The sequence below is a fragment of the Mesoplodon densirostris genome, chromosome 9, assembly GCF_025265405.1.
Source record: "Mesoplodon densirostris isolate mMesDen1 chromosome 9, mMesDen1 primary haplotype, whole genome shotgun sequence".
NCBI lineage: Eukaryota > Metazoa > Chordata > Mammalia > Artiodactyla > Ziphiidae > Mesoplodon > Mesoplodon densirostris.
In genome coordinates, this window is record NC_082669.1 from 91,180,700 (window position 1) to 91,194,292 (window position 13,593).

The 13,593-nt window shown below is 38.7% G+C and overlaps 1 protein-coding gene across 11 annotated transcripts in view; it reads left to right on the forward strand.

Annotated features, from left to right (window-relative positions):
- NRF1 (nuclear respiratory factor 1) overlaps nucleotides 1-13,593 on the forward strand; it is a 127,234-nt gene that overhangs the window by 58,793 nt on the left and 54,848 nt on the right. For all 11 annotated transcript variants that reach the window (XM_060108494.1, XM_060108500.1, XM_060108493.1 and 8 more), the window contains one exon: nucleotides 12,832-12,972. In XM_060108494.1, coding sequence (XP_059964477.1) covers nucleotides 12,832-12,972 — 141 coding nt within the window. The remainder of the gene's footprint in view (nucleotides 1-12,831; nucleotides 12,973-13,593) is intronic.

A 13,593-nucleotide genomic window follows, 5' to 3' on the forward strand; every position in this document is an offset into this window, starting at 1 on the left:
AAATACTTCACACCTACTAGGATGACTATAATAAAAAAGATGGACAATAATAAGTGTTGGAAAAATTATGGACAATAATAAGTGTTGGGATGTCGAGAAATTGGAAGCCCCATACATTGCTGTTGGGAATGTAAAATGATGCAGCTGCTTTGGAAAACTTTGGCAATTTCTCAAAATGTTAAAAACAAAGTTACATATGACCCAGCAATTCTACTCCTAAGTTTACCCAAGAGAACTGAAAACAAAACTTATACACACAGTGTTCATTGCAGCAAAACTTACATACAAAAACATATACACAGTGTTCATAGCAACATTATTCATAATAGCCACAAAGTGGAAATAACCCAAATGTCCATCAGCTGATGAATGGATTAAAAAAACTTGTATTATCTATGCAGTGTAATTTTTTTTTTTTTTAGATGTTGCGGGTAGGAGTTTATTAATTAATTAATTTATTTTTGCTGTGTTGGGTCTTCGTTTCTGTGCAAGGGCTTTCTCTAGTTGTGGCAAGCGGGGGCCACTCTTCATCGCGGTGCGCGGGCCTCTCACTATCGCGGCCTCTCTTGTTGCGGAGCACAGGCTCCAGACGCGCAGGCTCAGTACTTGTGGCTCAGGGGCCTAGTTGCTCCGTGGCATGTGGGATCCTCCCAGACTAGGGCTCGAACCCGTGTCCCCTGCATTAGCAGGCAGATTCTCAACCACTGCGCCACCAGGGAAGCCCCCTATACAGTGTAATATTACTCAACAATAAAAAGGAATGAAGTACTGATAAATATTACGGCATGGATGATCCTTGAAAACACTGTGCTAAGTGAAATAATCCATTCACAAAAGGCCACATGTTGTATGATTTCATTTATGTGCAGTGTCCAGAATAGTCAAAGCTATAGAGACAGAAAGTAGGTTAGTGGTTGCCAGGTTGGAGAGGGGGGATGAAGGAATGGAGAGTGACAGCTAGTGGGTATGGAGTTTCTTTTAGGGGGAATAGATTATGATAATGCTTATTACATGACCCTACAGATATTTAAAAGAGTGAATTGTACACTTTAAACAGGTGAATTGTATGGTATGTGTGGTAGGCTGATTAATGAATGGCCACCAAAGATATACAAATCTAAATCCCTGGAACCTTTGAGTGTTACTATATGGCAAAAAGGACTTTGCAGTGTGGTTAAGTTAAAGATTTTTGAGATGGGTACATTACCCTGGATTGTTCAGGTAGGCCGTAAATCTAATCAGAGTGTCTTTATATAAGAGGGAGACAAAGGGAGACTGATGTAGAAGTAGGAGATGTGTTGGCAGAAGCAAGAGGGTGGGTGCAGGGAAGGGGTCAGGAGCGAAGGAATATGTGCTAGACGGCAGCTAGGCAAGATGAGAAAATGGATTCTCCCTTGGAGCCTCCAGAACAACCAGCCCTGCCAACAGCTTGCGCCTGTGAAACTAAGAGAACAAATTTCTGTTGTTTTAAGCCACCAAGTTTGTGATACTTTGTGGCAACCATAGGAAACTAATATGTATGGTATATGAATTATATTTCAGTAAAGCTGTTAAAATTTTAAAAGCAAAATAACAGGCAAAGGTATGTCAGACAAATCCCTACAAAAATAAATCATGGATCACAGTATTAATATCAGACAAAGCCAGATTCTCAAGACAGATGAGTATTAACTGAGAACCATAGGTCTTCTAGTGTTGATAAGCAGTTTATGTCTCAAGTAACATTAAAGCAAAGAATGTAGATCAAAAAGCTTAGAAATGGGAGAAAAAAATAAAAAGAAGCCACAGTGGTAGTAGGAGGCTTTGCTATCTTTGTCAGATCAAGGAAGAAAAATATAAATAAGAACATAGAGGTCTGAATAATAGAATTAGTAAGGTTAATATAAAGAATAGATATATTAACATTGATACCTTACAAATATATTTTTGAATATACCATATTTGAAAAATTAAGTGAATGGGTTATAAGAATTGACCATATGTTATTATTAGGCCCCAAAGAAAACCTTAATAAATTGTAAAATGCAGAAAATTACATAGGCCATGTTTTTGACCAAAGTATAGAAAATTTAGAACTTAATATAAAAAAGATTGACAGGAATTTTCAGCCACATGGAAATTTGAAAAAACAACTTAATTTGCAGGCTATTTAAAAACAATTTTTTAAAAACTTTAAAAATTATGATCTACACTGATGCTCAAAGGAATGTTTATTGCCTTGATTTTTTTTTTTTTATACACAAGAAGGAAGGAAAAGAAACTACATCTAAAGCCAGAAGCTGGAAAGGGAACAAGAAAATAGGTCTAAGAAAGAAATAGAGTAAGTAAACATGAGGAAGAAATTAATGATTTTGTAAACAGAAGTAGAGTTGTTACATTCAAGAAATGGTACTATGAAAAATCCAATGAAATAGAAAAACTTCTAGCATGCTAATTGAGAAAAAGGATGAAGAAAAATATACAGTCTTAGAAGTGAGATAAGAATTATAATTGCAGATAAGAATAGATTGAACATTGTAAGGAAATGATATGCATTAATTTTGTTCTTTTAAATTAAAAATCCTAACTAAGTGGATAATTCAATAAGAAAATAAAATAAGAAAAATATATCCACACCTCAGTAGGATAATAAACATGTACAAAACTGAAAAAGTAATTAAACCGTATCCTTCAGAGGGACACTACGCTCCTGGTTATTTGGGGTGACTTCTGTTAAACCCTCAAAGTACAGAATACTCTTTAATCTTATATATATATACCAGTACACAGGGTGGTATTAAAGAATCAGAGCTCATGTTTACCATAATCAATTATGCAGTGTATTCCACATAATCTCATATTAACAACAGTAAAAGAAATGGTTTGGATTATGTAATAACGTCTAATATTTATTGAATGCTGTGTTCTAGGTTATAAGTTATAAGCACTTTGCATGTATTATCTCATTAAATATTATTAAAATTTTGGTATTTGCATTTTGTCCTCCTACCTGAAGCCATCATTAATCTTCCTTCTTGCTCTTCTTTCTGGAGGCTGCTGGGAACTCTGGAAAATTAAAATTCAATAGGGCCATTCATCTTTGGAATATGGATTTCAGATTCAAGATTGTCAGTTATTTTACAAATTTGTCAAAGGGGGATTGAAAACTTTACTGGGCCTTTTTTTTTTTTTTAACTTATTTATTTATTTGGCTGCGTTGCGTCTTCGTTGCTCTGCACAGGCTTTCTCTAGTTGCGGCGAGCAGGGGCTACTCTTCGCTGTGGTGCGCAGGCTTCTGATTGTAGTGGCTCCTCTTGTTGCAGAGCACGGGCTCTAGGGTGTGTGGGCTTCGGTAGTTGTGGCACCCGGGCTTAGTTGCTCCGCGGCATGTGGGATCTTCCCGGACCAGGGATTGAACCTGTGTCCCCTGCATTGGCAGGCGGATTCTTAACCACTCTGCCACCCGGGAAGTCCCTACTGGGTCTTTTAATAGGTGGTGTTGAGGTTTCTCTTATATTTTCCAGGGTTTTATTTATTTCTCCATACTGTGTTCTGCCCATATTACCTCCTTGCCCACAGTTGGGATGTATGGCAAGCCACTGTAAACAAAAACAAAAACAACAAACTGGAAAAAAAAATTTCAAAATAACAACAACTACAATTTACTGAGTGTTTACAGTGTGCCTGTTTCTGCTAAGCACTTTATGATTTTTACTTAATCATTACAGCAACCCTATGATGTATATATATCTGTTATTATCTGTGCTTTACAGATGTAGAAATTGAAGGTTTAAGAGCTTAAGTATTCTGTCCAGGGTCACACAGTAAGGAGTGAACTAATGATTAACATTCTTAGTATATAAAGAGCTCTCAAAAATCAATAAAAATATGAACAGATTAATGAATAAAAAGATCCAAAGATATGTTTGAATATGGGTTAGATATTAGAAGATGATATTAAGGAAGTATGTTATTTTTGCAGGTTGTGATAATTGTATTGTAGTTGTATATGAGAATGCCCTTATTTTTCCAAGATGCATGTTGAAATATTAAGAAGTGTTGGGACTTCCCTGATGGTCCAGTGGTTAAAGGACTCCGAGCTCCCAATGCACGGGGTCCAGGTTCAATCCCTGGTCAGGGAACTAGATCCTGCATGCCTCAACTAAGATCTGGCGCAGCTAAATAAATAAATTATATATATATATATATATATATATATATATATATATATATATATATTTTTTTTTTTTTTTTTTTTTTTTTTTTTTTTTTGCGGTACGCAGGCCTCTCACTGCTGTGGCCTCTCCCGTTGCGGAGCACAGGCTCCGGACACGCAGGCTCAGCGGCCATGGCTCACGGGCCCAGCCGCTCTGCAGCATGTGGGATCCTCCTGGACCGGGGCACGAACCCGTGTCCCCTGCATCGGCAGGCGGACTCTCAACCACTGCGCCACCAGGGAAGCCCTAAAATGTATATTTTTAAAAGGTGTTGCAAAGTCTATTCTTTAAGTGGTTAGCCCAAAAAATGTGTGTGTGTATAGATGGCAGATAAAGTAATTATGCCAAAATGTACAACTATTGAATCTAAGTGGTGGATGTACAGACATTTATTTTACTGTTCTTTCCACCTTTCTGTATATTTAAATTTTTTCATTTAAAAATTATATTTTTTAAAATACCCAAAGACAAAAGAGAAAAGAACATAAACAAAAGGAGAAACTACAAATGTTTAACAACCACAGAAATTTTCAAAGAAATGAGAATTAAAACAAAAAGTCATTTTACATGGCTCATGTTGGCAAACATGAAAAAGACATATAACTTGCAGTGTTGGCATATCAAACAGGCAATGTAAATTGGTGTAATTTTCTGTAGGGCATTTTGGCAACTGGTATAAAAAGTGCCCCCAGTGTACACTTTTTAATCCAGTTTCCTTTTGAAATTTTCTCCTAAGAAAATAATTGATTAAAATGAGCAAAGATATCAGTCACTGTACTATTTATAGTATTTTTTTAAAAATTGAGAATAACCTAAAAGTTCAAAGATAAGGGGTTGGTCAGATAAATCGATGGCTCATCCATAGATAGGACTGCTACACTGCCTTTAAGCATGATGACATAGATCTTTCTAATATTTTCAGATGCTGATGATGAATTATTAAGTGAAGAAAACAGGTTATAGAACCATACATAATTTGATCCTACTTTAAAAGTAAATCTGCATTTTCTACATGTTTATGAAATTGCTGAGTGCAGAGGATTGTTGTAACTAACATTTGTATAGTATAGCAGATTTATATTCTCAGTAGTCCTGACAGGAACCCTGAGATGTAGGTATTTATTTTACAGATGAGAATACTAGCTCAGAGAGGTTAAGTGATTTGCCCAAGACTCCCCAATTTCTGAAGAGTTAGTCTTTCCCCCAAAGATACCTTCCAGTTCTTCCCAGTTCTGTGAAAGGTCAGTATGGTTGTTATAAGCAAGCACCCACTATAGCTACTGCTAGCTTCTTTCTGGGGAGGGAAAGAGGCAGTATAACGGTCATTATTCTGGTGCCACTGAACAGCAAAGGTCACTTTCCCTTTCCCTCCTCCTGGTCAGATCTGCAGAACCAAGAGAAGAGGCCAGAGAACCTTGGGGGTGAGTAAGTGATGAGGCGAAAGATAGTAGGAAGTAAGAGAGAGAAACTTCATCTATATGTGCATATGTTTGTATGTAGTTTTTAAGGAAGAAAGTTATTTCCATATATATTGAAGATGCAAATAACACAAAACAGACATTATCAAAAATACTTTCAAAAGGCCGACTGAAAGAGAATAGGAAAGAGAAAAATCTCCTCCTGGGTATTTTAATAGCATCTCAAGTTCAGCAAAACTAAAGTCTTCTCCTCCCCAACCAAAGAAATTAATGTCTGTTTCCAATATCTGTCCTCCTCATCCAGTTACGCAAGGCAGAAACCTAGAGCCATTTTGGCACTTCCCTCTCCTCCACCCCACATCCCATCTATTACTTTGTTCTCCATTCATTTCCTAAATATCTCTGAAATTGGCCCACTTTCTCCGTTTCCATTGCCACGACCCTAGCTACCAATCTTGGTGTCCATCCAGTTCCCTTTTCGGTGGCAGGAGCCCTCTGCTTGACTCCCACCTGTCTCTAGCCTCATCTTGCCCCATCCCTCAGCTTCTCTCTCTACTCCAGCCACAGTCTTTGTTCACTTCCTTGCTTTATCCCTCCACAAAGCTGTTGTGTATGCTCTTCCCTCTGATTTGCCCTCTCTTACCTCCTTCTTCACCTTATTAACCTTGACTCATATTTAAGAACTCATCTCAGTTGACACTTCCTCTGTGAAGCCTTTCTGACCTCCCTGTGCAGATTAAAGCCCCTTGTTCTATCCAAGACTCTCACAGCGCCTCTGAGCACTTATTATAGATGCTTTATTATTTACTGATTTGGTGATTATTTGATTAATGTCTGTCCCCAGCTAGATTGTGAGCTCTTAAGATGGCAGGGACTGGATCGACTTTATTCTCCGTTATGCTCCCAGTGCCAAGCACTGTGCCTGCCATGAACAGTTGCTCAGTGATATTTGTTGAATGAATGAAGCATCCTAAACGTTTGGCAGCACTCAGAAATTCAGAATGCAGATTTGGCTTCTAAATTCTGATCCTGCATTGGATCGAAATTGAGATCTTGAGAAATAAAGACCTATTAAGTTAGATTGTGTCATCTTTTATAGTACTTGTCCCAGTTTGTAATTACACATTTGTTTTTGTGATTATTTTTGCGTTTGTCTTCTCCACTAGATTGGAATATATACAACAATGGGGCACTGTGACTGATAACTTTGCTTACCATTTTGTCCCCAGCTCTTTCCTTAGCACAGTACCTAGCATACAAATGAATAATAAATATTTTTTGGATGGAGAAGCTACTGGTTCAGAGATTACATATGCCATGTCTATATATGTAACATGGGGGTAGTGAAATAACTTAAAATTAGGCAAACTCTCAGAAAGGGCCTTTGATTATGATGGAGAATGAGAGTTCCTTAACCTAGAAACTCAAGATTTCTCTAAGTTGCTTGAGATCTACTACCTTCAGATCTAATGTCCTCTGCAGTTTAAAACTTTTGTTTTTTTAAGCCTCTGCTCTTTGAAACAAAGCAAGTTAAAAGACCTCCAGAATAATTCCATTGAATGTTTTGGTCTTTTTGAGTATCATTCTTAGTGAATGAAGGTGTGGCTCCCATAGTAAAACATAGAGTTATCAACATTTAGACAGGCTAATTCAATCCTGCCCATGGGTTGATGTTAACTGGAGTGGGCATATGTAGCTAAAAACTTACCTTTTGTGAAAACTCTGTTTAGGCTTTGATTTCTTGAGTGGTTTCCCACATTGATTTTTCCTATATGTGGCTCAGTGTCCTCAGGTGTGAAATAAGGATAATACCAACTTCACTGGGGAGCAGTAGAAATTGATTAAAGTTTATTATCATTCCCCTATATGTAATGTTTACAGAGAACTGGCATGAAAGGCATTGGCAAATGGTAGATTTTAAAGTTGCTGTGCCCTAAGGACATTGTCTTGGTGGCTTACTGCCTTATCACATACTTTTAAGAGCTTTGTAGAATAGGCCTAGAAAAATTTTATTGAGGGACAGAGAGAATTTCCATCTTTTTTCAGAAGAACCATGGGAGTTTCTGAAGGTGGAGCGCTTTCCTCAGAGTCAATAATCCATAGCATTTAGATGGGGATACTCTGGGTATGACTAACTAGTTCTAAGGTACAGAAATTAGTCACAGTCACAGAAGCAAGAGGTAGCTCTGGGGTTATCACCAGCTTCTTTGAAGTCATCCTTCTGCCTTTGTTTAATTCCACCTTTCCAATACTCTCGTGATTTCTTGTTCTAAGTCATTCACTTATTTAGATAGGTTTTTAAAAAATGGCTTCAGTTACATGAAATGTGGAAGCATATTTAAAAAGTAGTAAAGGAAAAGCCCTATTGTTTGTTTATTAACTTATTCAACAAATAACTAACACTGTTAGATACAAAGTACAAGATAAGGATTCCATCCATCTAAGTCCTTTGAGGTTTCAAGCTTCAAAACTAGGGATCCAGGAGGCAAGGGGAAAACTTGAGATCTGGACTGAGGCAGGAGAGGGAAGAGGCTGACATTGGGACTGAAGAGAGAATAGAATGAAGCCAACAGATTTCATGGGCCACAGCCTGTGGCCTGGCTCTGTGCCAGGCATGCTTCAGGATCACAGGTCTGAAGGCAGCTTTGCACTTGAGCATCTCTTTGTTATATACCTCAGATGACAATATATATATATTTTTTTAATTTTTATTTATTTATTTATTTATTTATGGCTGTGTTGGCTCTTCGTTTCTGTGTGAGGGCTCTCTCTAGTTGCGGCAAGTGGGGGCCACTCCTCATCGCTGTGCACGGGCCTCTCACTATCGCGGCCTCTCGTTGCGGAGCACAGGCTCCAGACGCGCAGGCTCAGTATTTGTGGCTCACGGGGCTAGTTGCTCCGCGGCATGTGGGATCTTCCCAGACCAGGGCTCGAACCCCTATCCCCTGCATTGGCAGGCAGACTCTCAACCACTGCGCCACCAGGGAAGCCCCGACAATATATTTTTAATCTCAGAGGGGCTCATAGGTAAAAAATTTTTAAAATCTTTTTTGACACCTTCCTGAAGATTCCTCTTTTATCCAGAAAAGCTTTGAGTATGCAAAAGAATTATGATATCTTGTCTGGGACTGTTTTTGCAACCTCACTAAAGGCCCATTGACCTTATGGTTGTAGCAGCCAATTCCTAAATCCTCAACAAGCGCGTTCTATGCCCAGAACTCTAATGGCTCCTGTAAACACCCTAAATGCTCTCATCTCTGTTAATTATGAGGATGTTTGTTAATGTATTATCTGTACATGTCTGAATATGTGAACTGTTTCATAATATATATTTTAAAAATAAACAAAAGGCCTGGTTCCTGTGCTCAGTGATTTCATAACACTAGTTGTGTACAGTGTAGCCTGGAAATAACAATGTAAGTGACACATGATTATTTGAATCTGTAGGAGTTTAAAGGAGTAAGAGAATTATGGCAAGAACACTTGGGAAGTTTTCTCAGAGAAAGTGGAAGTTGAGTTGGGCCTTGAAAGATGGATAATATTTGGATAAGAAGCAGAATTAAAGACCCAGAGACAGAAAAGAACTTGCTAGATGCAAAAGTTAGTGAGGAGGATGGCCAGCTAAAGTGGGAGGATGGTGAGCAAAGCTGCCCAGTAGGACTCTGGGTTATGCGCTGGGAACTGAGGAGGGTGGTATTCACATAGTTCTCAGAGCTGGGCATGCACGGCTGTAGGTGGTGGCCCTGGTGGAGAGTATTGGGAAAGTAGGGAATGATCAGAAATGCAAGACTGAGAAGTTGAAATGCAAGACTGAGAAGTTTGGACTTCATCCTATTAGAAGTGGGGAACTGTAGGAGTATTTTTGAGAAAAAAGATAAATGATAGTGAAGTGGCTGAACATACAGGCTTTGAAGCTATATAAAAATTAGTTTGATTTTCTGCTATGTTCCTATATACTAGCTATATAAATTTCTGCTATATTCCTATATACTAGCTATATAATTTGGGGAAATACTATATATGAATAGTATATATTCCTATATACTAGCTATATAATTTTCTTATCTGCAAAATGGGTATAATGGCAGTTTCTTTATATAATTATGTGAGAATTAATTGAATAATGTATGCAGTGCATGACACATAGCAAGTGTTCAGTAAATGGTATTGATTATAATTTATCATTGTTTCAGAAATTTTAAATGGCAACAGTATAGAGGATGAATTGGGGGAGGAGAGATTGGTAGGCAGACCAGCTGATTTTGTTTTTAAGTGGTTTTTAACTTTAATTGTGAAACGAGTTAGTTGACAGCGACATATTGGTGTGAAGTGACAAAGGCTTTAGCTGTGGTTTTTGGAATAGAAGGTGGAAGTTGGAAAACAAACAAACCTGTATTTCATCATATCTATGATACCATCAATTATAAGATGCACCATTATTTATGTAGCACAAAAAAAAAGAAAAAATGACAAACTGACACAATGCTTACTATCACTTAGAATTTTTATTTTATACTTATTGAAAGAGCTCTTTCAGGCTTACTTAGATACAGATTTTAATCATACTGCTTTTGTAAATACATACAAAGGAAAATGTAAGTGAAATAAATTTCTTATTTCTAAATTTTTTTTTTAGCTCTTCCTAAAACTTTTTCATACTCACAGTCCAATTCTTCTGGATTACTTCTTGATTCAGAGTCATCATTGTATGTGTGGTTTCATGTAATATTGTCCTTTGTGCCATCAAGAGCATGGGTGGTGCTTCATTTCTTTAAAAAGAGCTCCACTGTTGTCTCTGAGACTTTTTCCAAGCTGCGACAAGTTTGGTGCCGGTGCTTTTTGGTCTTACCAGAAGGATCACTGGGGAAGTTATCAGACAACAGCCAAGACTCACATTCCTTTCTGAAATGGTGCTAAATGGTTTGTTGATTTAAAAGGCCAGGGGTTACAGTCATGCTTCCAGGGATAACAGCCATGTTCACATATGTGCAGTCAGTGACTGCTATGCCCCATAACACCTGGTCTAAAGCAATTTTAACATGTATTCCAATTTCAGAGGAGTGATAAATGTGGTGGGGGGGTTTCATCTCAGGATTGATAGATCAGGTAGAATTGAAGCCCTAGCTTTTTAATTCTGGGAAAGTTAGTTAACTTTACTAAGCAGACTTAGAAATATTGTGCTCCAACCTGAAGTTGTAAATTACTCTGAGGGATGCTCTACCAGCTTCTTTTTTTTTTTAATCAAGATTTTTTTAAGGAATTATATAGCACGGGTAAGTTTAGCAAAATGCCTGGATCTGAATTCCTAGACTTCTGCTGACCCATACAAATGGCTGGAATTGTTTGAAACTAGCTAATAATGTAATAATAGTAATAATCTAATGATTTTTTGTCTTTGAATGCCACGTGTTTCTGCACAATGAAATTTACTCATATTATTTTCATTCACTCCTACTATGGGAATACATACTAATATAATGATTTAACCCGATACATTAAAGTTCAAAGACCATAAACTAGTCTTACTCAGTTTTTCTGTGAGTTGGTAGTGTAAAAACTCTACTTAGGATATAGAAACCTAGAAATCAGAAATATGTATCCTTAAAGATGCCATGACAACACAGCTGTTTAGTTACAATAAATATATCAGCAGTAATTTTTGAAACTTTCTCTTTTATTGGAAACCAGGATAAAACTGAATCTCTAGAGATAATAATGATTCTATATGTTTGCACTATTTTTCTTTCATCACTTTTTTTTTTTTTTTTTTTTCTTTTTGCGGTATGCGGGCCTCTCACAGTTGTGGCCTCTCCTGTTGTGGAGCACAGGCTCCGGATGCGCAGGCTCAGCGGCCATGGCTCACGGGCCCAGCCACTCCGCGGCATATGGGATCCTCCCAGACCGGGGCACGAACCCGTATCCCCTGCATCGGCAGGCGGACTCTTAACCACTGCGCCACCAGGGAGGCCCCTCTTTCATCACTTTTATTGTTGATCTATTTGGAAAACTCTGTAAATGTTGTACATCGTAGCCAACAATAATTGTTCCTTTTCCATATGCTTGAGGTTGAGTATGGGAATCTTTCTCTTTTAATCTTCATAGTGAGATATTTATAAGGAAGTGTGTGGTGATTGGAGTTCAGTCCACTTAGCAGAAAACCCAGGACTCAAACATTGTCATAACTTCTGGGTAAACCTCATTTTCTCTTAGCCTTTTTTTCTAAGATAATGGCCTGAGCCCTGAAAGCAAGTTAATTTTCTGTCCCATCTTGTCACATTTCTATAATTCCATGGCTTCTTTGTTATCCCCAGAGGTATCCTCATCCCCCTTGTGTATTCTTGTAAGTGAATGAGCCCATTATTGGTGGTGGTAGGATCCAGTGTCTGTCTGCCATTTCTGCTCATGATAGAAGAATGTGTACATGTACAATGTGCTGCTGTCAAGTTCTGTTTTTTTGAGAGACCTTTCACTGGCAGTGGAAGGAATGGAGTCAGAGTAACAGTATCTGCTTCAGACCTGGGCTTGTCAGAGTTACAAACGCATCATGGGTTTGAAGTTCACCTCTGTCACCAGGGGGTACCAGAAAGGAGGAGGACTTGACCTGTGGAGCTCTCTCTGGCCCTGGGCCTTACTGATAGTGACACCTACGACACCCAGCTTGTTGTTTTCTCTGATGCCTTTCAGTGCAGCCTCTCGTACACTTGAATCTCCTCTTTGTTTGGTAGTAGTCTAGCTTTGCAGGAAAGTAACGGCATAGGAAAGCTTCAAATAGGTTCCTTAGAGTTTCAGAGACATAAGTCCTCAGTGATCTTGAAAATGATTTTGGTAATTAACTGCCACAGCTAGGTTTTATCAAATGGCCTGGGAAATGCAGAATAATGAATGCCATTCCTGTTAGATCTGGAACAGGTATATTGGGGCCAGCATTTATGGAGAAAAGGTGATTTTAACTGAGGAGCGGTATTTCTGTAAAACTTTTTTCCTCTGGCTTCTTTCTACAATTGTTACCTGTAATTTCATCATCTTTTCATTTAATTCTGTACAATGTGATGTCTTTGGGGCCAGCGGGTATTTTTATCTTCTAGTTGTGGACATGTTTGTTCTTAGGGCTCTGCAATGGCTGAGGGAGGCCAGCCCCACCCACTCTCTGGTTGCTTGGCACCAACCCTCCCTGGTTGTTGGACATCTTGTTTACTTCTGCCCTTAATTCCCTGCAGGTGCGTAAGTACAAGAGCATGATCCTGGAAGACCTGGAGTCTGCCCTGGCAGAGCACGCCCCTGCGCCACAGGAGGTTAACTCAGAGCTGCCGCCTCTCACCATCGATGGAATTCCAGTCTCTGTGGACAAAATGACTCAGGTAAGGGGCAGGGAGTGAGGTGGCACAGGTGTGGGCGGGCCTCAGATCACTTTTTTTAGTTTTGTCCTCAGTGATATACCACCAGAGTGAGACACAGGCTGGAGTCTGATAGTGAAACAGTAGCAGCCTTGGAAAAGAAAATGTAGTGCCAGGAGAATGCTCCAGCCGAGGGCGTGGATATGGTCTTCTACTTCTGTTGGCAGTTATTTCCTTTCACTTGGGCCCTTGGATTAGATAAAGAAGCTTTTAGCTGGAGTTGGTTTGGACAGGAGACTGTCAGGACTTTGATGAATCACAATCAGGGGGACAAGTAAACTTTCAGTCTCTTTTGGGCTGAGCTGCTCCTCTTTCCATGTAAATTCTGAATACCACCACACTATTGCCAAGGAAGGCTCGCTTCTCCGGGGAATAAGAATGGAAAACTCAGAAGGACACCCTCCTGAGTCATTGCTGTCCTCCTCTCCCTTTGAGAGGGGAAGTCAAAATGTACTTAGCCTGATAAATCAACATACCTCAGGGATTTTGCTGAGACTGTCCCTTATAAGTTTTTTAGCTTTAAAAGTGATAGCTTGATCGAGATCAAATGCCTTTTTTATAACATATCTTTCTACCTTATTTCTT